Consider the following 24,472-nt stretch of genomic DNA (forward strand, 5'->3'; position numbering starts at 1 on the left):
GAGGTCATCTCCTGGGAGGACTACTGCGCGCTGTGGCTCCGCTGGCGGCGCATCTCTCAGTGGAAGAACCGCGTCGTCTCGAGCCATCGGCGGCACCACCACGCGAGCTACGCGCGCGCGCTGCGCGAGGAGTGGCTCGCGCATCGCGCGTTTCAGGACGCCGCTCGAGCGGCTGCGGCGGTCCCAGCGCCAGGCTGCGGCGCGCGGCCCGCGAAGGAGGTTGCGATTAGTGTGCGGACGGAGTGCCAGAAGTGGTGGCGAGCGCGTGTTAAGGGGAACACGGCGGCATACTGTGTGGCGGCTGCATTGCCCGTTCGTGTATAATTTGTAAAATATTTGTGTGCAGATATTAATTAATCACAATCTCGCGCAATCTCGAGAGCAATCTCCCAAAATCTCGCCAGACAGAGCGCGTCGCGTGGTCGAGGCGCTACACAGGGCGCTACGTGTCGACACGTACGAGATACATGCGCCATGCTATCCGCTGTGCGGTCTGTACGGGCCGCGCCGACGGCAGAGCGCCGAGCGATGGAGGGCCAGCGCGCGCGCGGGCCTCATGCCAGCACGCGGTAGTGCGTAAAGTCGGTCGCGCCCGCGTCGGTGTGGGCCTCGAGATCGGCCCGCGTGACGACAAAGGTGTTGTCCTGCCACCCCGCCGTCATGGTGTACTTCATGTTGGGCCGTGGCGGCTGGTCTGGCTGCGCGCCCGTCTGGAAGGTGCCGTTGCGGTCAAAGTAGGAGATGCTGAGCTTCAGGACCAGCTTCGACTCGGCCGCCATATACTCGATACTGGCCGGGCCTTCCTGCAGCATCATGTAGCCGCCATGCCAGGCGGGGTCCCTCAGCTGCTTCATGGTCGGAGCGACCGACCACGCGCCCATCCCCACCGTGTCGGCCACCTCGTCGGCGCTCTCAAAGTCGTACCCGATGCCGGTGTGGCGGTCGCCCGTCCACTCCGCCACGGGCCACGTGTCGAGGGAGGTGACGGCGGCGAACGAGATGCCCTCGAGGACGATGCGCGCGTGGATCAGCTTGCGGGGCGCCTCCTTGCCGCTGGTCTGCGCGACGATGGCGATTTGCAGCCGCCGGATCGTGATCTCCCTTAGGCGGCTGCCCGGCGGCGCAATCTCGCGCGAGATGACGAGGAGAGAGCGGCGGAAGAGGGGGGGCGGCGCGGCGCGGAGGCCGTCCGAGCCGACGAACGTCTCGAACGAGTAGAGCTCGTCCGGCGCGAAGTGCAGGTTGAGCAGCGCCAAGTAGCACGGGGCCACGATGATGACTGGCACCGCTTCGAAAATGGAGAGGTCGAACGTGCGCTGCTGCATTGGCCTGATGACGAGCTCGCGCACGAGCACGCCGAACCAGGCGCGGTTGCGCCGCGGCTGCGCCGTGAGACTCGCGCACGCTTGCTCCTCCTCGGCCGGCACCGCCTCCCACGCCGCCACGAGAGTGCCGCCCGAGCCGCCGTGCGGGATGATGACGCGGCTGGTGGTCCCGTCGGTGATGCGGACGGCGCGCACGAAGCCGGACTCGATGGACCCACCGACCCGAAGCAGCGCCCCCTCGTTCGGCCCCGATGCGACCTCGCCGACCGTGGCGCGCGGGATTATGAGCGGATCTGAGAAAGGCGCGCCGTCGTGCGCGACAGGTGCCGGCGGCGGCTGCATCAAGTTGCAGGCGAAGTCGGAGAGGAGCTGGCGGAGGGGCGCCCCGCCCGGCAGCAGCTTCTTCATGGGCGAGAGGAGCTTGTGCGATCCCCGATGCACCGGTGCGACGCCCGCCAGCCGGACCATCTCGTCCTCGCACTCTAGCGGCTGGCGGGCGCCCGGATCGGAGCCGTCGGCCGCCCACACGTGGACCCACTGCACCGGCCCCTGGAGCTTGTCCGCGGAGACGGTGTCGAACCAGCCGTCATAGAGTGTCCACACGTCGTCCTCCTCCTTGAGCTCGAAGCGCGCCGAGTCCTGGGGCTTGTACTCCATGTTAAACTGCTCGACGTGAGCGCCTGTGCCGCCGTACATGATGTCGACCAGCACGTCGTGATTGTCGCCCCCCGGAGGCGAGTAGATGCGGATCACGAAGGCAATGGCTGTGCCGCCCGTCGCGCTCTCCCCGCTGCCCGCCCGCCACTGGATCCAGTAGATCGCGCCCTCTCGCACCGGCACGCCTTTGTCTGAGACGTACAGCTGGTAGTAGCCGGTCGGTCGGTGCCCGGCTGCGGCGGCCGGCGGCGTGAGCCCTACGGCGTGGCTCGGCATCGCCCCGGTGGGCCGCGCGGCCGGTTTTGTGGCGCGGGAAGCCTCGCGCGACGCGCCAGTATGGGGGCCAAATCTAGCGGCTAAATGCCGGTGTTTTCGTGGTCAACGGTACGGACTGGGCTGGCGCAAAAACAGGGGGGAAGGATTAGTGCGGACCGCCTCGGTATACAAAATGCGCCTGCGGGCGGAGACCCTTACAGATCACAGATCACACTCAGGGATTTCAAGAAGAGGGGTGTAGCGGGTGGAGCTCGGGGCGCAGAGAGGTCGAGGGTTTCCCGGATCCCGCTTGTCCTTCCCATCAATGCGGCGCGCGCGCCGGCGGCGGCGCGGTCATGCCATGACGAATGAGAGTCATGGGCGCGGTCTCGTGGAATTCCACCTCCCCCATCACACAAAACCAACACGCGTGTGTCACACAAACCCCGCCGGCGGCCTGCCACCGCCGACCGCACATCGGACCGCAGAGCAGAGGCTCCGGGCCCAGGCCCTCGCTGGTCGCTACGCGCCACCGGAGCCCGCCCCGGCGCCGTCCTCTCGCCTAGCCGACGGGTGGCGAGGGCGCCTCCGCGCTTGGCCACGCGATCCAGAGGAACATGAGGAGGACGACGGCGAAGATGCCGCGCAGCACGGCCTTGTTCGTCGCTGCGCGGCGGCCCATCTGGCGCAGCACGCGGCGCGACGCCTCCAGCCCCTCGCGCGCGGCGCCGAGCGTGCCGCGCGTCCGCATCAGCGTCTCCCGCTGCCGCGCAAGGTCGCCCATGATGGCGGCTCCCCGCTCCTCCATGTCGAGGGTGGCGGCGTGCGCCTCGCGCAGCCGGTTGGTCGAGCTCGCCAGCCGGTCCGAGTTGGCCAGCATCCGCTCGCTCTCGTCGCGCCCGCCTCCGTCCCCGCTCGCCGCCGAGAAGAGCTCCTCGCGTATGCAGTCCGAGGCGACGGCGGCCGCCTGGCGCGCGTCGGCGCGCGTCGCCTGCGCGATCGATGGCGGAGGCGCGTGGAGGTGCGTCCGGCGGGAAAGTCTGCTCTCCTCTTCACATGATGGCCGCGTGGCACACGGGCGCGGCAGAGGTGCACACGGGCGGCGCACCTCCCGCAAGCGGCGTGAGAGGTCTGTCAGCTCGGAGCGGTAGGCGCGGATGCGCGAGGAGAGAGGCGCCCGCTCCGTCTTTGGGAGAGCGCCCGCCTCCATCTCCAGCATCGACACCACCTCGCGCGCTGCGTCGATGGAACGCGACGCCGCCGCCGCCGCCTGCTGCCGGTCGTCGCGGTCCGCAGTGGCCCTGGCCGTCTCCAGGTGGGCGGCGGCCTCAGAGCTGTGCGCGCGGTACTCGTCCTCGTACTCGTCCATTATATATCACAGAAACGATGAGCAGGCCTCCTCGGTAGAAACTTGAAAAAAGAAATAAACCGCGACGGTGTGCTCAGATTGGGCGGCGCTCGTCGGCGTTGCGGCGCTATGGCGCTCGCGGCGCGCTCGTGGCGTTCAGGGCGGCTCGCACAGCGCCCACCCACGCACACACGCACGCACGCACACACACACACACACACACACACACACACACACACACACACACACACACACACACACACACACACACACACACACACACACACGCACACGCACACACGCACACACACACACACACACACATGCATGTACAGACACACAACCCCTTCCCCTTCCCCCACAAGGGCGAGGACACACACAGGACGCACCTCTAGCGAGGCCCGCATGGTATGTGGGACTGTGGGAGACTCCTGCCGCCGCCCCTGCCACCCCTGTCAGTGTGCCTGTGGTTGCGAGAGACTGCCAGTGAGAAGCTGGAGGCAGGTCGCTAGACTGAGATGAGACCGCCAGTGGAAGTTGGGAGTCCACCGTGCCCCGCGCTGCGAGCCTGTCGTGTCCCTTGTCAGGAGCAGGAGAGCCCCACCGACCGGTCCCCCTGATCGTCCTTCCAAAATCCTGCTCGTGCAGGTGGGGACCCTGTCCTCCTCCCCATCCCTCGTTTGGGTTTGTCAGCGGAAGAAGCGACAAGAGAGAGAACGACGAGAGTGGGACGACCGCGAGGTGGCATGAAGGTTGCAACGAGAATTGGCGAGGGACTGCGAAGAGAGATAGGAAGAGGCGGACGCCCAAGGGTGGGCGACGGCTAGCGCATCACACCCTCTCTTTTTTTCTGATTCCAACACACACACACACACAAACCCAAACAGGCTAAACTTGAAAAAGGATAACGCACGCGCCCTCAGCGGAGCTGGGAAAAGGACCGCCGCAAGCGGCGTGGCGTGGGTCGGTTGTGCATCCCTCCCAGGCCCCTCTGCGCCTCGCTAAACTTGAAAAAAGAAAACCGGAGGCCGAACGCACACTGAACCGGACCAAGTGTGAACGCACACTGAACCGGACCAAGTGTGAACGCACACTGAACAGGACCAAGTGTGAACGCACACTGAACCGTACCAAGTGTGAACGCACACTGAATGTGAACGCACACTGAACCGTACCAAAGTGTGAACGCACACTGTCACTGAACCGTACCAAAGTGTGAACGCACACTGAACCGTACCAAAAAGTGTGAACAAGTAGGAGCAGCAGCTCCTGAGCACGGCGCCGCAAGCGCCTGTTGATCGAGGTCCAGGTGATAGCCCTGGATGGGCAATGCGTACGTCTAGTTGCACTTGTATTGTAGAGAGTGACTGACCAGTTTCAGTGCTTGTATTGTAGAGAGTGACTGACCATGTCGCATGTGCACAATATCTCTCAGTCTAGCTAAGCCAGGGGGGGGAGGCGATGCCGGGGCCGTGCAGCACTGCAGCTTGCTTGCTTCGCCGGTGTGCGTCCCGGACCGCGGTCCCGGACCGGGGCGGTCCGGTCCGGCCGCCCCGTCCGGGAAGAAAATCGGGGGACAGCGCCGACACCGCTCTGATCGACTTTTAGCTGCAAAAAGACAGAGGCACGCGCCGCAGCGCGGTGCGGGCTGAGGGCCAAAAAGCAAAACGCGCAACGCCACTCTCGCATCTCAGAGCGGTGTTATATCTCAGTAACCCCGCTCGCGGGTGCTAGAGCAGCGTTCTTCAAGCTTAAACCCCACTCTACACAACACAGAGCAGCGTTTGCCTAACAAGACTCCGCTCTGCAACCTTCAGAGCGGACTCTTGCTCAGAAAAACACCGACCAAACACGTTCGAGCGGAGTCAAGTCAGTGCAACACCGCTCAACATAGCGGGAGCGGTCAATTTCCACGGAGAGGCTGCTTTCGCCTCCCTCAGTCGCGCTCTTCTTTCCTCCTCCTCTTCAGAGCGGGACTTTGCTGAGTGAACACCGCTCTAGCTAGTGAGAGCAGCGATTGCTTTAAGCTGACACCGCTCTAAATGGCGTGCGCGGCGTCGCCCTGAAAGCTGAATAGACGCTGCTCTGGGAGCGACGCCGGGACGGCGATGCCACCTGACGCCGACGGGTGATCCACGATCGCTCGTGGCGCGCGGCGCGGCGTGGCGAGCCCCGCCCCTGGGGTTGAGCAGCGTGTGGGTGGGTCGTCACTGCTCCGAGTAGTCAGAGCGGCGTCGCATTTAGTGATACGCCGCTCACGCCATTTAGAGCGGTGTCAGCTTAAAGCAATCGCTGCTCTTACTAGCTAGAGCAGTGTTCACTTAGCAAAGTCCCGCTCTGTGAAGAGGAGGAGCGAAGGAGAGCGCGACTGAGGGAGGCGAAAGCAGCCTCTCCGCGGAAATTGACCGCCCCCGCTATGTTGAGCGGTGTTGCACTGACTTGACTCCGCTCGAACGTGTTTGGTCGGTGTTTTTCTGAGCAAGAGTCCGCTCTGAAGGTTGCAGAACGGAGTCTTCTTAGGCAAACGCTGCTCTGTGTTGTGTAGAGTGGGGTTTAAGCTTGAAGAACGCTGCTCTAGCACCATCGAGCGGGGTTACTGAGATATAACACCGCTCTGAGATGCGAGAGTGGCGTTGCGCGTTTTGCTTTTGGCCCTCAGCCCGCGGTGCGTGCTAGGGTGCGTGCCACTGTCAGGAGCGGATCCGTTTATAGTTAGTCGTGTTCACGCCTCGGTTCCGACGCCGGGGTCGTGTCCTCCTCTCCGCCACCAACCACTAACCTGGGGCTGCATGCACCAGGCGAGGCGAAGGGCGTCTCAAGACTGCGGGCGCCGCTCCAAGCCCGCGCGCCGCCCGGAAAAGAATCGTTACTTGCTATCTCTTTCACACAAAGTGCTTACAACTGCCACACTGAAAAAAAGGATAGAGAGACACACACAAAGAGGCAGAGATTACATATGTCATAATCCGAAACCGAGTCCGGTGTGCTGCCGTTAGACGTGATCTATTATTGGCTGAACTGTCCTGAGACCTCCTTTTTGATGTGTGGCTGATTACACGGTTGCTTACTACTCTATTGTGTGGCTGGTGAGCCACAGAGCCTCCGACACACTCAGCGTCTCTGGCCAGTGTGCGACTTCACGTGTCTAGTTTGTTCAAGTTCCTCGCTGTCAAGAGGAGGGGTGTTAGACATGTAGCATGTGCATGTGCATGTGCATGCGCATGTCCATGTCCATGTGCATGTGCATGCTCATGTGACATGTCATGTTCATGGACATGTCCTCGTAGCGGTTCGGCTTTTGGCTGGGTTCGAGTGGCTGCTTGTTCGAACCCGGCCTTGCTCTGAGGGCGAGGCAGCGCGCCAATCCCAGGCGCCAATCGAGGCAGCGATGCTCAGCCAACTCCTCAGCACCCACCGCTGCACACGTGCATGTGCATGTGCATGTGCGTGTGCATGTGCGTGTGCGTGTGCACGTGCATGTTGTTGTGGATGAGACTAAACTAACACGATTCCTGCTCCGCTGAGTCAAAGTGGCTCGCTGCTGCGCTGTCGTCAACTTCGCATCCATCCTCAATGCTCCCAAATCCTGCAGAAAAAGAGCGGTCCCCGAGAATGAGCCCACGGTTCTCGTCCGAGTTCTGTGGGCCTCCGGCCTGGTCAAAGTAAGGCACGAGTGCATCTACGAGCCCCTGCATGACGCGGGTCGTACCGTTGGCATAGTGGATTATCGGTGCAGTTGAGCCACCGACCAGCTTGCTGCCCGCTATGTTCCACCAGCACCAGCCAATGCCAAGCTCTTGCGCGAGCGACATGACATCGCGGATGTAGTCGTATCCTCCGACGCTTGCGTTTGCCAGCACCTTGTGCGCCACTTGCCACTGGTTGATGAAGATGGGCTTCTGCGCATTGAGTAGTGGGGCGAGGTAGGTGTACATGTTGTGCTGGTGGAAGGCATAGTCAAGCATCAACATGTCGTCAACGCTGCTCAGGTTCCAGGTAGGACACACCATGGGCGCCTATTAACAGCGAAAGGCGTGAATCGCGTCTCTTCACCCTGAGGTGTGAATGCCGTCCGGCGTCTTCTCAGCGCGCGCCCACGGATTCCCACCATATAGCCTAGTACACGTGTACTCGCGGTTGTAGCCGCCGTCGCGGAACATGGAGCGGCCAAAGACAAAGGAATCGGGCGTGAAGTAGTCGAATGTGTAGAGCACGAGCGGGTTCTCCATGAGTATCGACGGGGACACCGTCCAAAGCTTGTAGTACGGAGCCGTGCCGACGACGCATAGAGTACGCGGATCTGCCCCCTGCGCCGCCGCGCACGCGCTAACGTAGAAATCGTGCACCGCCTGCGTCGTCAGGTTCTTGTCGCGAGGCTCGGCGAGGACTTCGTACCCAGCGATGCCGTCGAACGACGCATAATGAGCCGCCACGTGCCGCCACACCGCGTGGTGCTGCGCACGCAGCGTCGCGTTCCGGAAGACGTTATCGCCAGGCGCATCCCTCCAATCCTGCCCAGCGCCGTACTTGGACCGCATCGCGAGGATCACCCACTGGCCACTGCGAGTCGCTGCCTCCACCAGCTCGTCGAGCCAGACGAAACATGAATCGTTGAAGAAGTGTGGCGGCTCTTCGGTCGCACAGTCCCAAAGCTCGCGGTCTTTGCCTGCCTTCCTGTTCTTCCAGAGCACGCCCACTATTCGCGCAACATTCGACCCGAGTGTCGCGGACCAAGCCGCGTCGCGTAGCTCCAGCGCACCCGTGCTCTGCTTGGGCACCCAGTTGAAGCCCGTGAGTCGGATTGACCCGCCGGATGGGTCATACAGCCTGCTTCCCCGCACTGTGAGCCGAGAGGGGGGCGGCGGCACAGGACCGAAGAGAAGGCCCCTGGCAGGGCCAGGCAACTCGGCGCACCCGCTCGAGATTAACACCGTGACCAGCCACATCCGCAGCAGCTGTATCTCTCGCTGTTAGGCGAACGCTTGGTGAGCGATTTCGCCGCACGTGCCGCTGTATTTCAGATACGACTGATTGTCGCCGTTTCGTTGACTTCATTCCTCTAGCCAAGGAGAAGAATTTGCAACTTTCGGGGCTGAAAAACCACTTAAATGGTGGGCGACGGCTAGCGCACCACACTCCTCTCCTTAAAATCCCTGTGTGGTGGCGGCGTGCCGTCCTCCCATCCCTCCCTCCTATTTCTTTTCTTTTTCCATGTGAAATCACGAACCCTGTCGAGACGCAGTCGCACCGCGTGCTGGGCACGGCTACAGGTGTACGGGTCGGCGCCTCCCTTCAGGTGCGTTTTGATGACACGGATACTGCAATAAAAATACCGATCACATCTTTTTTCCGCCGCGGCTGCTGCCTCCGCCAATACGACGGCGGGCGCCGCCGGCCGCCGCCCCTGGAACGCCTCCGAGCCCTCAGCAAACGCGTGGCACCGCCGGATCACGTCCGCACACGCTGCCTTGCATGCCTCCGCCTTGCAAAAGTGAAAAGAGCCGGCACACTCTCCCTCCAGTGAGCGCACGGACAGCGTGCTCACGATCCGGAGCAGCAGCGCGCGGCATGGTTTCTCTCTGAAGAAGTTAGGTTAGGTTAGGTTGGTAGGGAGGTGAAGAACAGCCAGGCTCGGACTGGACACCAACGCGGTATGGGTGGACGCGAGACAGATGATGACGACACGCACGAGCGACACACAGACACAAACAGGCTCACAAGACACACAGCCAGTTGGCTGCCACACACCCTGAGAGCTGAGTACACATAACTCTGAAGAAATAGGAAGACAAAGCATTTCACGGTGTGCTCAGATTGGGCTGCCAGAGCCGTTCGATTTCTCGTCCTGAAAGGGTTAAAAAGAAAGAAAGAAAATAGAGAACCCAAGGGAGGGATGGGAGGACGGGTTATACATAAAATAAATAAAACGGACACGCCAAGGGGGGTATGGTCTCGAGGTGGGTTGCGTGATGTGACCATACCTTACCCCGCGAAAAAGTCCGAACTCAGCGCTGCTGTCCGCCGAGCCCGAGGCCACCCGGCCAAAACGCAAAAAGCGCATATCTTGAAGGTCCGATACTGGAAGCCCATATAGGCACCACACTCCCCCGCAGTATCGCACCTCTTGAGTAGGGTGCCCACAGGACCCAATAAAAGAAAGGGAAAAAGAAATGGGGCACCCCCGATCGCAGCACTTCATGTTGGATAGTCGAGAAATTGAGAGTGTGACTAGGAGGGTGGGACGCTGGGGATTCTCAAAGGTATACCCTTGGAATGGCCGGATCCAGCCTTAAAAGTACGAGATCGCGCGCGCTTCGCGCGCTGCACCGCCTGTTCTCCGCGGCTGAGTGACGACGCGTGCCGTGTGCCAGCACAGTTGCGCGCGCGCGACGCGACGGCGCCCGCGAGGGAAGGCGCGGGTGCAGCGGCCGCCGGCGGCCGTGCCGCCCGCCAGCCGGCGCAGCAGCGGCCAGCGCAGCGGCCGCCGGCGCAGCAGCTAGAGCAGCCGGTGCGCGCCTTGCGAGGCGAGTACTGCCGCCCGGCAGCCTTGAGGCGGCCGGGCGGCAGTACTCCCCGTGCGCGCGCCGAGGCGCCCGCGGCGCGCGCCCGCCCGGCTGCCAGTAGGAGGCGGCGCAATATGGCCTATAGTACAGCCCTTGAGGAGGAGGAAGAGGCTGGCTGGCAGTGCTGTATGCCGCCGAGGGGCAGTTTTTGGGGTGCTGTCCCCATCCCACGGGGCTGCAGAAGGCGTCCGCAGCCGGGACAACCCGCCCCCCCAGCCGAGGCCGGTCGAAGCCCACTTGCAAGCAGCCATGAGGAGTCCTCTTGGTGCTCCTGGCGGCCGTTGGAATGGCGAGCGCGCGCCGATGGGGGGGGGGGGGGTCTTGCTTGCTCCACACCGAGCGCCATCGGTCCGGACCGGTGCTTGCACCGAGGGGTGGCTTGCACAAGGTCTGAGCCGCGGGCGCTCGGCGCCAAGTGCAGTGTCACGCTCGCACGCGAAGGGGACACAATGGGAAACCCTCGTTTCCTAGTCACTCGGTCCCCCAACGGAAGAGGCCTCGCTCCTATTGGAACACTCCAACATCAGATTTGCCTCGTGCGTCCCTTTTTGAGCCGGAAAGCTATTTTCTTTTGGGTCCTGTGGGCACCCTATCTTGAGCGACACTCACTACGTTTCCGCAGCTGGGGATCCTCTTTGTACCCGCCCGTGCTGGCCGGATTCTTCCTTCCTCCTCCGACCGAACAACTCAAGTTCGATCGGCCCCAGTCTCGAACTGGCAGCCACCATCTCACCGGAGGTACCGTGTTCGAAGAGGCCACCGGCCAAAAGCGCAGACTGAAGGTCCGATACTTGAAGCCCTGTCTGTATGTATGTAGGAAGGTGAAGAACAGCCAGGCTCGGACTGGACACCAACGCGGTATGGGTGTGGACGCTGGACAGATGATGACGACACGCACGAGCGACACACAGACACAAAGCCCTAATGGACTTACTGCCTACAACACAGCGGAAAAAAGAAGGAGTCCTATATTGGCGCGGCCCTAGGGTCAGGCTCGGACTGGACACCTCCTACAACGTAGCGAAAAAAGAAGGAGCGTCGCCTCTCGACTCGCGGCAAGCCGGGCCGACATCGCCTCGGCCGTCCGGGGAGAAAACATGGTCGACGACAACAATGCTCAGGAAGTCGACGAGCCTCCTCTCTTCAAGTACCAGCGGCTGGGCAGGTCCGTCCCGCTCATCCTAGGCTCCGACGCCGCCTCCTCCCTCGCGGTGCACGCGCGGTTCCTCGTGCTCGGCACGGCGTCGGGGGCGCTCCACATCCTCGACCCGTCGGGCCTGGAGCTGCGGCGGTTCGCGCCGCACTCCTCCGCGGTGACGGGCGTCTCGATCGACGCGTCGGGAGAGTTTGTCGGCTCGTGCTCGCAGGACGGTACCGTCGTCGTGAGCAACACGATCAGCGGCGAGGGCTCAACCCAGTGGTACCCGCGCCCGGTGCAGAGCATCGCGCTGATGGACTCGGCGGGCGACTTTGCCTCGCGCCGCCCGGTGGCGACGGGCGGTCTGGCGGGCCAGCTGGTGCACTCCGCTCGCGGCTGGTTCGGCGGCGCGAAGGACACCGTCCTGCACGCGGGCGAGGGGCCCGTCACGGCGGTGGCGTGCGGCGGGCCGCTCATCGCGTGGGCAAACGACGTGGGGGTCAAGGTGTTTGACACGGCGCACAACCGGTGCGTCTCGTTCGTCGAGCGGCCGTACGAGCGGCCGCCCTCCGACCTCTTCCGGTGCCAGCTGCTGTGGTCCTCTCCCGCCGAGCTCGTCATCGGCTGGGCCGACTCGATCAAGCTCGGCGTCGTGCGCTCGCGCGGCGGCGGCGGGCCAGACTCAAAGGGCCCGCGGCTGTACATGGAGGTGGTGGCGCTGCTGCAGACGGACTTCTTCGTCTGCGGCCTCGCCACCGCCAGGCTGCGGCGCGAGGGCGGCGCTTGGGCGACCGACCTGCTCGCGCTCGCCTTTGTGCCAGACGACGAGGCGGCCGGGCAGGAGCAGGACGGCGGCGGGGGGGCGGCGGGGGGGCCGGCGGCGCCGCCGGAGCTGAGGCTGCTCACGCTGCGGAACGAGGAGATCCTCTGCGACTCGCTCTCCGTCGAGGGGCACGAGGCGCTGACTGCCGCGCAGTACACGCTCGCCGCCGCTCCGCCGCCGCCGCCCCCCGCCTCGCCCTCGCCGCTGCAAGCGCTGCCTCAGCCGCCGCCGCCGCCGCCGCCGCCGCCGCCGCCGGGGACGCCGCCGCCGCCGCCGCCGCCGCCGCCGCCTCCGCCGCCGCCCCCGCCCTCCCGAGACCTCAACCCGATGATGGCTGCCCGCGGCGCCCTCTCTGCCGCCGCCACCTCGGCAGCCTCCGCCGTCGGGGGCGCTGCGGCGGCCGCCGCGGCCGTCGTCAACGCCGGCGGAGCGAGTGCAGCGTGGACGCCGCTCGCGGCAGCGGCGGCGCGCAGCAGCGTGGCGCCCGGCGGCTGGGAAGCGGCGTACCAGTGCGCGGGGTGCCTCGGAGGGCGGCGCGGCCGACGGCGTCCCTTTGACGCTCCTCACCGCGGCTGCGCTGTAGGTGCGACGACCTCTCCGAGATGACTGCGTACGTCGTCGCGCCTCATGACATCGTGGTGGCTCGCTCCTTCTCGTGGGACGACCGCATCGCGTGGCTCCTCTCGTCGGGGAGGTTCGAGCTCGCCCTCACCCTCGCCAGCAGGCACACGGCCAGCCTCAGCCGCCACACGCCCCTCGCGATCGCCGAGCAGTACGCGGCCTCGCTCCTCGAGGCGCCGCACGCCGCACCTGCGAGCTGCGCGCCCGGGAGCAGCACGCCGGCGCCGGCGGACGGCGGCACGGCGAGGGGAGGGGAGGTGGGCGGAGCCGGTTCGGCGGGTCTGAGGGCTGAGGGCGCGGACTCGGACAGTGGCAGCGGTCTCAGCCAATCGGAGCAGGGAGGCGAGCTCGAGGCGCCCGCCTCGGTGGCGGCGCGCGTCCTGGCGTCGCAGCTCGGCAACGACGCCGCGCGCTGGCTGCGGTGGCTGCGTCGCTTCGCCGCCGTCGGCGCAGTCCGCTGGCTCGTCGAGGCGGTGCCCGTGAGGCCGCCGCTGCAGGGCGCGGGAGGCAGCGCCTCGGACGTGTACGAGAGCGCGCTCGAGCTGCTGATGAGGGAGGCGCCCGCCGAGGCGCTCGCCTACCTCCGCTCGTGGCACCCCTCCCTCTGGAGAGAGCCGGTATTGCGCGATGCGGCGACCGCGGCGCTGCAGCACGCGAGGGCGGCGGCGCAGCCGGCGGCTTGCGCGGCGGCGGCGCTCGCTTCCGAGCTGGCGGCGGCGGCGGCGGAGGCGGACCGGGTGTCAGAGATGCGGGGACGGGCCGGGTGCACTGCTTGCGCGCTCGCCGCGGCTTCGGAGGCGCCGCCGGCGCCGGCGCCGGAGGGCGAGCGGCCGCTGTCGCCTGCGGAGAGCGCGCTCACCGAGGTGCTCGCACTGCTGGCGGTATCGCGGCGCGAGGTGGGCGTGGCGCTCGACCTGCTCCTCTCGCTCCCCGCGGGGCAGGCCGATGTCTTTGTCTTTCTCAGCCAGCAGGGCGCACACGCCCTCGCTCTCCACCGGCTGCTCGACCTCGCCCGCCTCTCGTGGCCCCGCACGCTCGCGCTGCTCCTCGCGCGGAGCGACTCGTCCTTCCCGCCCGCCGCCGTCGTCCCTCAGCTCGAGGCGGCGCCGTGCGAGCCGCCGGCCCTCTGGCTGCACGAGTACCTCCACGGGCTGCTCGAGTGCAACCCGGCTGCCGCGGCGCCCTTCGCGCCGCGCCAAGTCGAGCTGTACGCAGCACTGGCGCCGCAGCAGCTGCTGCCCTTTCTGCGCTCGTCGAGCGGGTACGAGCCAGAGGCTGCGCTCGACGTGGCCAAGGAGCACGGGCTCGTCGACGCGCAGATCTACTTGCTCGCGCAGCAGGGCGCCGCCAGGGCGGCGCTCTCCCTCGCGCTGGGCGACGGGCGCGACCTCGGCGCCGCGCTCAAGCTGGTAACAGAGAGCGGCGAGGAGGAGCTGTGGCCTCTGCTGCTCGACGAGGCGGTGGCGTCGCCCGCGCTGACGCAGGAGCTGCTCCTGCGCGTCTGCCGCCCGCCGCTGCTCGCCATCGACCCGCTCGCGCTGCTCCGCCGGCTGCCCGAGGGCGAGCGGATCGACGGCCTCCGCAAGCACCTCACCCGCTTGCTGCGGCAAGTCGCCGAGCACGAGGGCCTCTCGAGGGGCGCCGCCGCTATCGCGCACGCCGACACGGCGGCGCTCCTGGGCGAGCGGCATGCGGCGCAGTGCCGCGGAACAACCCTGCATTTGCCGCTTCCACAGGACCCGTCGGCGAGCGGCGAGGCGGGCCCAGACTAGCTGGCGAGCGTGTGCGTGTCTGAGCAACTGATGTCAACTCGGCTAGCCACTGCCACTGAGCGAAACTGCAACCGTGATGTCTCGTGAGCCGTCCCGTGAGGAGGCGAGAATTTGTTCTCCATTGCACAAAGATCACAGGACCTGCTCCTTTTTACCCACCTGGGCATCTCCGGTGTCGGATATCGGATCTCATATCCTGCATGTGGAGAAATAAATAAAAACGGACGTCTCTACTGTGAGATGGGTAAAAAGAAACAGGTCCCCACCCGTGCGATCTTTGTGCAGGGTTTTTTGTGCGTGTGGTCGGCGACTAGCCGGGGTCGTCCTCCCGACGGGGGACTAGCACTAGCCGTCTTCCACATGCACATGGTCCCTCGGGTCCCTGCTACTCTTAATCTCTTCGTAAACCCTCCTGCTGATCTCCGCAAAGTCCTGCTCCCTCCCTCGTCTCGCCCTGCGCGTCTGCTCCGCCTCCCCGTCGTCTGCCCTGCGTCGTCTGGCGACGGGTCCTCCATAGTCGGTCGAGGTCGCCGCCCTCCTCGTGCCTCTTCCCAACGTTCCCTCGGCGGCCGATGCCGTCTGCTCCGGCTCCCCCGTCCCCGGGTCTGCCCTGCTCTCGCCTGCGCTAGTTTCTGTTTCGTCATCACCGGTGTCTCTCCTCTTCTTTCTCCTCTTCTTGTATGCTTTGTACATCGCGTCGATTCCTTTTCGCGTGAGCACCACCCTGAAGCCCGCCCAGCAGCTAAACCGCTCCCTAAGTCGAAGGAGCATCATCAGTCTCACCCACTTCGCTTGCTGCCCACTGTCTCCGCTCCCTCCCGCTTGAGCTGCCGTCGCGGCCCTCATTCCTCCCACTGGCTGCTGGCCCGTCCGCACGTTACCCCCGTTATCCCTCCTCCTCCGCGACTCCCTCAAGGCCGGCCGGGCCTCCTTCCACCTAGCGAAGAGCTTCCTCAGCCACTCGATGTGTTCCTCTCTCTTCATTATGCGCGTGTGGAGAGGTGTGTGTCCGTCTTTATTTATTTAGGATCGTGCCCCGAGTCAGAGCGGAGTTATAGAGAGAGGGGGCATCAGACGTACATGAAACATGATCATGGTATTGAGCAGCGCAGAAGCACACGGAAAGCAGCGGCGCGCTCTGCCTCTGGCTCTCCACGAGCTCCGAGGTGTTTAGTCTCTCGGTTGTTCTCTATTCTTAGACGCTACAAACGAAAAAACGTGTTGTGTGTGTTCAGAGAGAAAGTATGTGGGACGCATGTACGGTGACCCCGCTTCTCTATCACCCAACGGAACTATCGCCTGGCAGGGACACCTCTTGAAACGGATCGGCACGAGCACAGAGCGTGTGTGCACGCGCCCCTGATACAGCGCATGCGGCCGCACGACTTGATCTGGCGGTCAGTAGCAGCAATCAATGCATGCGGGTCCGGGTAATCCCCTAGACTCACAAAGTTTGGGTGCCAGTAAAAATCTAGATCGTCGATCAGGCACAGCAGTCCTTTGTCAATGAGGTGAGGCACTACCGCGAACTCAGCCCCCTCAATGTTCATCTTCACCACCACGTGATCTTGCGGACATACAGTCCGAGCAACAAAGGAAGCGAAGTCAACAGTCGGGACATCGACTGTCTTGGAGCTGCCACCCATCTGACCCCAGTCACGCACGACGGACGAACCCCACTGCGCGCGCCGCATGCCAGTCTTTGTGTCGTCAATACTGAGGCGGATGGACGAATTCGCATCGGACCAAGCGGCAGCGATCGAGATGTGAAGCAGAGGGTGTGCCGCCTCGAGCGCTTCGAGCGCCACACGATGGGTTGGCGAGGCCTCGAAAGCGAACACCTCCCATTCGCTGGCATTGTACCCCGACACCGGGAACGTCCAGTGAGGATTGACGCTGAACTTGGGAATTTTACCAGAGTAGAATGCTCGGAGCACATCCCCGCGATTGCTGCCAACTTCAAAGAACAGGTGGCGCCGCGGCCGGCGTGCGCACAACCTCTCCAGCCGTGGCAGTGCGCGTTCGCGAGCGGCCATGAACAGCACAACGAGCCATGGTGTCATGACGAGAAAAGCTCTGAGAGCGATGCCTCAGGGGCCGTTGAGACCAGACATATCGAGTTTTCAACTCGATCGAACTAGCCGCGTTTCAATGCGCCTCAAATTTCTTTTGTCACATCTTGTTCGCGCCACTCGGGGCGCCGGCAGCCGCCGCGCGCCTTTCTTTTTTCAGCGCTGCGCCACGCCGCTGCCCGCCCGCAGCAAACAAGACACAGACAGCTTCGAACCACCAAGTAAACTCTCATGCGAGTCTCCGGTCAACGACAACGTCAAGCAGCTCGACCGCCGGGACGGATGCAGGCGGTCATGGGTCTTGCCTGCCGGTCCGACGGCGGCAGCACCTGGTTGGCGAGCACGCCGTTGTCAAAGATCTGCAGCTCCTCAACAAGCTCCTCGGAACTGTACACGTGGTGTCGCTCCGCATCGATCAGAGCCTCGTTGTCCGTGAAGAGAACTGTCTGCACTTTGTAGTCGCTGCCAGTTGCGGGGGGGGGCAGCGCTGCGTCGGCGCGTCGCTGCGGCGCCGCACGGAGCACACCCTGAAAGATGAGCGCGCCATCAAGTAGCAGCTGGAACGAACGCACCCCGCGCGCCGGCGTCTTTGCGTAGTTCCAAATGCGAACGGCTCCAATGGTCACCGTGTTTGGCATCGTGAGAGTAACCGAAGCGCTCGCGCCAAGACTGTACGGCGCGAGCCACCCCCACGCGCAGTCTCCGCCCAGCAGCAGCTTGTCCACGGTCCGTGTGTCCCCGTGCATCCCTGGAAGAGCGATGACACCGATAGGATCGGCGGTGATCGCAGCTCGTTGGAGATCGATGGTTGTTCCCTCTGGCGATAGGAGCTCGAGCCCGTTTAGGCCCAAATAATGCGGGTCGCCCCAGGTGGACTCGCAGAGCAAAACCAGCTGCTTTCCGTGTGGATGGAGCCGCACCTCGTAATCTTGCATCGGGGGCAGAGACGGCATGAACCCGGCTGCCCGCGGCGCAGGCTCGCGCTGGCCAGCCGAGGTCGCAGGCCGTGCAGCGACGGCCGTGACTTCGCTCGGAATGACGCGGGGCCGGCACTCTAGAGCGCCGGCCTCTGCGCCGGGCGTGTGCGGCCGCTCCGTACGGAAGGCGTCAGAGTCGTGCTCAGGCGAGTGGCAGCATAGGTCGTGCGCCTCGATGGCGGTGAGCGTTTGCGGCTCGAGCGTGAACAAGATGCTTTCGGCGCACGCAAAGGCGTCCACCACGTTCCCGCAAGCCTTGTTGATCTCGCCGCGAAAGATGAGCGCGCCGTCGAGCCGCAGCTCAATTCGACGCGCACCTCGGTATGAGTGGATTCTCGATTTATTGTAGTTCCAGACTCTCACGAGCGAGAGCCGGCAGGGCGCGGGAAGCTCAATCCCCAAGAGGTTGCGCTCGCCAGCGGTGTATGGAGCCAGCCACAGGTGGTTGTCGTTGCAGGTGGCACAGACTCCATCGGTCAAGTTGGACACAACTCGCGGGTCGTCCGAACATTCTGGGAGGACGTTGATGTCGGCGGGCGAGGCCCAAATCCGACCTGCGGATAGGTCAACCGGCAGCCCTGCGCTGTCGAATGCCTCGATGGCGGCCAGCCCGACGTAATAAGGATCGCCCCAAGTGCTGAGGATGTCCATCTGCAGCTTTCGTCCCGCCGGCAGCGCGACGAAGACCCCTTCCTCCTCCTCCCAGCCACTCGCTGCTGGCGCCGTGGGCGTGATGAAGTCGAGGGAACGTGGGCCGCCTGCGCCCGCACATTGGGTGTACCCGCTAGCCGAGGAGTAGGAGGAGCCCGCAGGTGAGGCGGGGCACGAGCGACGGCTTGCGGTTGACTCCCCGCTCGGCGGCCGGGAGCCACTCGACGGCGGGCGTGACGCAGAGAGACTCGATCCATGGCTCGACGAACAGCCGCAGGCCCCGCCGCGCCAGAGTCCAGAGCTGCTGGCATCGCACCCACCTCTTGCAATGCTGCTTTGGCCACCGAGCTGCAGGTTCGATGCTGCACCGAGGTTGAAGTGCTCGCTTTCGTACATGCTGCCGCCGCTGCCAACATGGCGCGATGCGCAGTCTCTCCGCTCGCTAGCCATGCGAGTCTGCACAAAATTTTGCAGAAGTGCGTCCTCGGGAGCGACGCGCGTCGGTGCAGGGCTCTGCGTGGGTGAAGTACGACGCCAGTCGGTTGCGCCGGAGCGCGCCGACGATGGCGCGCGCCGGCCGGCGGCGGGCGCCGACTCGAAGTGCATTCGTCGCAGGCAGCGTTGCCGACGGTTTCATTTCATTTCATTTCATGAAAATAAAGAAAAAAGCGTGGTTGTTTCATAAGATCGAAGGCTAAGCTCAAAAAAAGGAACAGGTCCCCACCCGTGCGATCTTTGTGCAGGGTTCTTTGTAGTATTTCATGAGGGAGCGCGTGAGCTCGGTTTTCTTTTTGCGATCACTCATGACTTCTTGTGCGGCACGCATCGCGTCGTGGCGTCGATTCCTTCTCGCGTGAGCACTTCCCACAACAACATACCTGAATACACCTAAACCTGAATGCTGAAAGCCTGCGCCCAGCGAGGCTGAATCGTGATTCGTGTGCCGTGCGGAGGAATGGAAATAATGGGAAATTTTGCGGAAATGGGGAACCCCCGCGCGGCTCCCCCCTCCACTTCTACGGACTCCGAGAGGAGCAAAAAAGTAATATATCTTTACTTCCAAAACCCGGACGTGCCTCCACCGGCACGCCGCTTCCGACAGGGTGATGGAAGGTTCGACGCACCCCCGGACTGGGCGGAGAGGTCCCAGGAAACAAAGGCCTGGGCTGTCCGCCCCGCCCCCACTTGCCCTGACTGCACAGGATAGCGTGCCCCGACAAACGGCGGCACATAGCGGGGGACACTGCGCCGGGGGTATGCCTAACTTTGGTGCTTTGTGTGGGTCGCGTTCCCATGGTAGTTGTGTGGCTGAAGCCCTCGTGCCGCTGGCGTACGTCCACCCCCCCTTCTCAGGAGGTGGTTCCCCCAGCGGCTGGCCCCTCGAGACTGTCGGTGCTTGGCGGGAGGAGGGGGAGAGGGAGGCCCGGTGGGAGGAGAGGGAGAGGGAGGCCCGGTGGGAGGGGAGGGAGAGGGAGGCCGCCTTGGGCTCTTCTCCTCCCCCCTCCCTAGGCTCTTCTCCTCTCCCCACCCTGGGATCTTCTCCCCTCCTCCCTGGTACTCTCGGCCTGATTACCGGAGCGACTGCTGGAGCAGACGCTGGGGGGACACTCACGCCCGGAGGCGGTACGCACGACCCGGAGGCGTGGGGATGGGGGGGCGCCGCGCCGCCGCCGCCGTGCCGCCTTCTCCCGCTTTGATCTCCCTCAGCTGCTTCTCCTCAACTCAACCTGTGAGCTTGCGAGGGCGGCGGGGGTGGGAGTGCTCTCGGGCGGCGTGTGCGAGCGCGCGCGGCGCGAGATCTTCTTCGCGAGGGCACGGTGGGTCGGGTGAGTATCTCGCGCGCTCGCACTATTTCACGTTATATGAGGCACTGCCCTTGAGTGCCTTTGCAGAACCGCCAGCGGCGGTGGTCGAGCCGGTTCGCGGTTCGAGTCGGGACCTTTTGGCTCCCGGCTCGAAAGACTCGGGTGGAGGGTTGCTTCGCTCTCGCGGAGCGAGCGCGGGCGCGCGCGCGCGGGTGCGTGTGCGCGTGCGCTGCTGCAAGGCGAGGCGCGGCGCGGCGCGGCGCGGCGCGGCGCGGCGAGGCGGGCGGCGGCGGCGCGCGGTCGTTCCTTTTGCCCGGGTGAGGCGTGGCGAGCGCGTCGCGTGGTGATGACGCCGCACGCGGAGAAGCTCTTGGTGACCCACCGCGGTGGCAGCGAGCCGAAGCAAGCCACCTGCCGCATGACGGGTTGACCTCGAAAAAGAATTTTTTGTACGGACTCCGAGAGGAGCATCGCTGGGCTGTTAGCCTGTTTGTATTTGAACGCCTGTTTTTGTCCTTAGGGGACCCCTAGGCTTAAAAGGGTGGGCCCTGGGGCGCCTGCGGCTTAAACGGCTTAAAACTTGCCTAGGCAAGTTTTAAGAGCTGCTGGGCCGCCGATTCCTTAAACGGTCTTAAACGGTCAAACGACTCGGCAGCCTCCCCGCGCCCTTAAACGCGATCACACCATGAATGGTCTATACTCAAAACTTGCCGACGGGCGGCGAAAGCTCTTCGCTCGGCCCCGAGAGCGCTTCGCTCTCTGCCGCCCGCCCGCCCGCTCGCTCGCCCGCCCGCCCGCCAGCCTCCCCGCGCTTAAACGCTCTAAATGGGCTCAAATGGCTCAGGTTGGGCGCGGTGTGCGATTCTCTTAAATGGTCTCTTAAATGGGAGCGGCAGCATGGGCCCAATCTCTTAAACGCACCGAGGCGGCTCTGGAGCCGCCAATCTCTTAAAAGGTCTTAAAAAAATCCGGCCCTCAGAACCCTAGGGGTCCCCTAAGTTTTTGTCAGCTGTGTCGTACAGCCCTAACCTCTCCCTCTCGGCGCTCTCATAATACATTCACATCACGCGTACTTTTCTTGGAGAGCACGAGCAGAGAGAGAAAAATGGTACATGCTGGTGCACAAGGGAAGCCTTTTCGCGTCTTCCCCACCACGCTTGTCACGACAAGGCCGACAAGTTCTCCTGGAAGCGCTGCACAAAGCTGGAGAGGTAGTCGGTCGTGACGTGGAAGTCGTGCAGCCGCTCGTACTCGTAGTAGACGAAGAGCGACACCAGGTTGATCGAACCCTGGAAGGGGGGCGCAGTGGGCGGTCGGTGGCTGGAGGCGGGGAGCAGCGGTGGGTGGCTGGAGGCGGGTCACCGGGTAGATGGCATACGATCTTGCCACGCTGGCACGGCCGCGTGCGAGGTCCTCCTCGAACGCGTCGGCGTCGAAACCGCCTTGTGCCGTCTCGTAGCTCGCGCGCCGCTCGTCGCAGCCCAGCTTGTCGGTGATGCCGGACTGGGAGCGCGACAGCGCATCGAAGACCACGTCGCACGCCAAGGGAGAGACCTGCGCAAGGTGGCGGCGCGAGCTGGGAGGACGGGGATGATGCGTGAAAGAGGTGGGATGGACGAGCGTCGGCGGCGTGTCGGGATGGACGCGCGCCTCCCTCGCGTCGAGTTCGGCCGCGGTGCAGCCGACCGAGGCAGCGAGGGCGTCCGAGCGGAAGGACAGTCTGCCGACATTCTGCTCGTGCCAGTGCCGCTGCGCTTGCGACCTACCACGGCGAGTATCACCGCTGCGAGCATGAGAGAGGAGGGCGCGGTGGGGGAGAGCGGTCGGCTTGCGCGTGCTTCCGCTTGCAGAACCCACGCCGCTGCGGCGTCCTGGCCGCCCACGGCTGGGCGCCGGCCTTCTCGACGTCGGGCGCGGAGAACTGCGGGTCATTTTTTGGCCAGCGGGGCAACTTGGAGGTGCGAGTCTCGCTGCTGAGCCGCGACGCCTTGCGAGGGAAGGCCTCCTCCCAGCGCGCCCACGCGTCGCGCAGCGCAGGGCCGTCCACGATGTTGCCCTCCGCGTCGAAGAAGGCGTCCATTGCGGGGAGTTCCCCTATGCTGTCCCACTCCTGCGAGGCGGAGCAGGTACGGACACCGTCAAATGTGAGCCCGCTCGGTTGCGGCCCGGCTCTTCTGGAAGCCTCCATCCGTTGCCATCGACCGAGAACGTTGACGACATCAATGGCAGACACTTTGGGTCCGGATGCGAGGAGGTCGGAAGCCCTGCAAAAGGTGCGGGTGGCGGCAGTCGATGCACCCGCCGATGATGCTGTGGTGGGTGCTGCCGTCATCGCCACCAAGGGACGCTGAGGCATCGGACGGCGGGTGCCCAGCACCACGGCGGGTGTGAAGCCTGCAACGAGCGTAAGCATCTTATGGGCTCTTCGCAGCCGCCTTCCCCAGGGGCGCAACCAGTGCAACCGAGCAGGGTTCCGGCTCCTACCCGGATAGGGGGTCTGGCGGAGAGAGAGAGAGAGAGAGAGAGAGAGAGAGAACCAAGGGCTTATGCTCTGTCGAGACGTGAGGCGTATGCGCCCAGGAGGGGAGGGTGCATGCGTAACGACGCTGCTAGAGATGCCTTTCGGGGCCCAGAGATAAAACTTCTGATGCCATGCGTGACCTAGTAGTGTCCCCAGCTATGGGCGTGTCCACGTTGGAGCCAGGTGTGGTGTGGACGCGAGAATAGCTCCGCCGTTCATGGAGGCAACCGATGCGAGTCGACTGGTGTGTGTCGTCGTGGTTTCGTATCAAGAATTCTCTCTCTCTCGGTCTGGCGGACTCGCGCCAAAACGCCCTACCTACCTACCTATCCCCAGGCCGCGCAGCGAAGCGAAAAAAGATGAAAATAGGGGGTACCTACCTATTGCAGGGCCCTTTTGGGCCAAACAAGACCAACCTACCTACCTATCTGGGAGGGGCCAGCCAGTCCCAACAGACCCCCTATCTGGGTAGGAGCCGGAACCCAGTCACCTGAGCACCAGCACTGTAGCCGAGCGCTCAATAAAAAAAAGTAAGCAGTTCGCCGCTAGGGCCCACAGCGCGAGGGAAAAATTCATGCACATGCACATGTACATGTTGTTGCATACCCGGGTTTTTTCAGGTATACCCGCAACACACCCGGGGTATTTTGCCGGTTCGGCTGATTTTGGGCCCACACCAGCCTCAGACTCAGTTCTCAGCTCCCCCCCCCCCCAAAACATTGACGATTTCCACGGAGTTTCCACGATAACTAGAGAGAGAGAGGAAACGAGAGGGAGTTTGGTTGTTTTTGAGAGAAACACGGGAAAAAAGAAACGAGGGAGGGTTGAGAAAAAATAAAATATTCTTACCTTCAAGCCCCCCTCCGAGACTAGGGACAGTCACACCCCAGTATCAGACCAGGGGGAGTGCCCCCCGCCCCCACTTGCCCTGACTGCACAGGATTGCGTGCCCCGAAAACGGCGACAATAGCGGGGGACACTGCGCAAGGAGAGGGTGCGAAGCCAAGATTGGGGTTCTAGGTGGTGGGACCAATGTGCAATGAGGGGGGGAGGGCGGGGTCCTGTGGGGGTGAAATGTTGCGCGGCGAATTCGAACCTACCAGGGAGGGTGTGCGTAAAGCCTAAAGCTTTGTTGTACAACAAAAACTAAAAAAGATTTAAACAAAGAACTCTCTGACAGAAAAGAAATGACGCGATCGCACCTCGCCAGTGGGAGCGTGTCAGATAAGGTGCGTATCCTGAAGATTCTTTTTTGACCGCGCAAGATATGAAGGGTGGCTAAGGGCTCTGCTCGCAAGGCGCCCGCGTCGCAGACGCGGTACCATTGACAAATCTGTCATATACCCCCACACGACCAAATAGCAAAATCCGAATACCGTGCACGAAACTGCGTGATCTGGGCCGTGGACGGGGGCAAGCCTTCAGCTGGTGCCAAGACATCCGTAAAATTGAAGCCAAGAACGTCCGCCAAATCCGTGCTTTCGGAGCAACTGAGGGAAGCCGCTGATCGAGCCCAGCGTGCCCGCGGCCGCCTCCCGCGCAGCACCGCCGCTGGGGACGACACGCTGCGGAATCGGATCGAGCCCATGCACCGGGCAAAGAAGGACGCTGCAGAAGCAGTTGGAGAGGCAGCCGGCGTCTGCCGTCACAACGAGTCCCAGCGCTGGTTGGACATGCGCGTCGGCTCGCCCGAGGACTGCTATCGCGACCCTCCCGTCGTGCCGCAGCCTCCGACGAGCTCTGCAACCGAGGAGAGTGAGGGTGCGCCTCCCCTCACTGCTGGCCTGGCTGCGCACCGCCCCACAAAGCACCCCCTCGAGCATCTCTACAAGTACAAGTACAAGGGCGACCTTCTCCAAGTCGTCAACACCCCCGGCGGCTCCGACAAGACTTTAGCCTTGGCCACCCTCCTTGCGGAGCAGGAGGAGATCCGCTCTCGGTCGG

At 63.8% G+C, this 24,472-nt stretch overlaps 6 protein-coding genes across 6 annotated transcripts; 1 reads left to right on the forward strand and 5 right to left on the reverse strand.

Annotated features, from left to right (window-relative positions):
• Window positions 1-2,620: 2,620 nt before the first annotated feature.
• VTI1-3 (vesicle transport through interaction with t-snares) lies at window positions 2,621-3,992 on the reverse strand (the record flags this gene model as incomplete). The annotated part of the gene is made up of 3 exons (XM_005770848.1): window positions 2,621-3,228; window positions 3,346-3,597; window positions 3,975-3,992. 3 exons carry the CDS (start codon window positions 3,990-3,992, stop codon window positions 2,800-2,802), a joined length of 699 nt encoding a protein of 232 aa, XP_005770905.1. The 3' UTR covers window positions 2,621-2,799.
• A 3,093-nt stretch (window positions 3,993-7,085) lies between these two features.
• Window positions 7,086-8,531, reverse strand: EMIHUDRAFT_96188 (hypothetical protein; the record flags this gene model as incomplete). Its single annotated transcript, XM_005770849.1, has 3 exons — window positions 7,086-7,428; window positions 7,593-7,601; window positions 7,639-8,531. The coding sequence occupies 3 exons, from the start codon at window positions 8,529-8,531 to the stop codon at window positions 7,086-7,088; spliced, it is 1,245 nt and encodes a 414-aa protein (XP_005770906.1).
• A 2,714-nt stretch (window positions 8,532-11,245) lies between these two features.
• On the forward strand, window positions 11,246-14,649 carry EMIHUDRAFT_448073 (hypothetical protein; the record flags this gene model as incomplete). Its single annotated transcript, XM_005770850.1, has 4 exons — window positions 11,246-12,100; window positions 12,206-12,261; window positions 12,693-13,347; window positions 13,594-14,649. 4 exons carry the CDS (start codon window positions 11,246-11,248, stop codon window positions 14,500-14,502), a joined length of 2,475 nt encoding a protein of 824 aa, XP_005770907.1. The 3' UTR covers window positions 14,503-14,649.
• Window positions 14,650-15,672: 1,023 nt separating this feature from the next.
• On the reverse strand, window positions 15,673-16,565 carry EMIHUDRAFT_196776 (hypothetical protein; the record flags this gene model as incomplete). Its single annotated transcript, XM_005770851.1, has 3 exons — window positions 15,673-15,704; window positions 15,786-15,861; window positions 15,951-16,565. The coding sequence occupies 3 exons, from the start codon at window positions 16,563-16,565 to the stop codon at window positions 15,673-15,675; spliced, it is 723 nt and encodes a 240-aa protein (XP_005770908.1).
• A 266-nt stretch (window positions 16,566-16,831) lies between these two features.
• EMIHUDRAFT_196777 (hypothetical protein) lies at window positions 16,832-18,652 on the reverse strand (the record flags this gene model as incomplete). The annotated part of the gene is made up of 2 exons (XM_005770852.1): window positions 16,832-18,309; window positions 18,523-18,652. The coding sequence occupies 2 exons, from the start codon at window positions 18,650-18,652 to the stop codon at window positions 16,832-16,834; spliced, it is 1,608 nt and encodes a 535-aa protein (XP_005770909.1).
• A 2,302-nt stretch (window positions 18,653-20,954) lies between these two features.
• On the reverse strand, window positions 20,955-22,470 carry EMIHUDRAFT_448074 (hypothetical protein). The gene is made up of 5 exons (XM_005770853.1): window positions 22,190-22,470; window positions 21,846-22,117; window positions 21,658-21,769; window positions 21,370-21,561; window positions 20,955-21,296 (listed from the first exon to the last, which is right to left on the reverse strand). Exons 1-5 carry the CDS (start codon window positions 22,418-22,420, stop codon window positions 21,168-21,170), a joined length of 936 nt encoding a protein of 311 aa, XP_005770910.1. The 5' UTR covers window positions 22,421-22,470; the 3' UTR covers window positions 20,955-21,167.
• Between the last annotated feature and the right edge of the window lie 2,002 nt (window positions 22,471-24,472).

This window comes from Emiliania huxleyi, assembly GCF_000372725.1.
Source record: "Emiliania huxleyi CCMP1516 unplaced genomic scaffold EMIHUscaffold_4, whole genome shotgun sequence".
NCBI lineage: Eukaryota > Haptophyta > Isochrysidales > Noelaerhabdaceae > Emiliania > Emiliania huxleyi.

Excerpts from the sequence above, each read along its gene's own strand:
- EMIHUDRAFT_448074 (XM_005770853.1), bottom strand. The coding sequence starts at position 22,420 with ATGCTTACGCTCGTTGCAGGCTTCACACCCGCCGTGGTGCTGGGCACC. Across the intron at positions 21,770-21,845 it reads CGTGGGTTCTGCAAGCGGAA|GTCGCAAGCGCAGCGGCACT; the intron begins GCACGCGCAAGC and ends TCGCCGTGGTAG. Across the intron at positions 21,297-21,369 it reads GATCGTATGCCATCTACCCG|GGTTCGATCAACCTGGTGTC; the intron begins GTGACCCGCCTC and ends CCCCCCTTCCAG.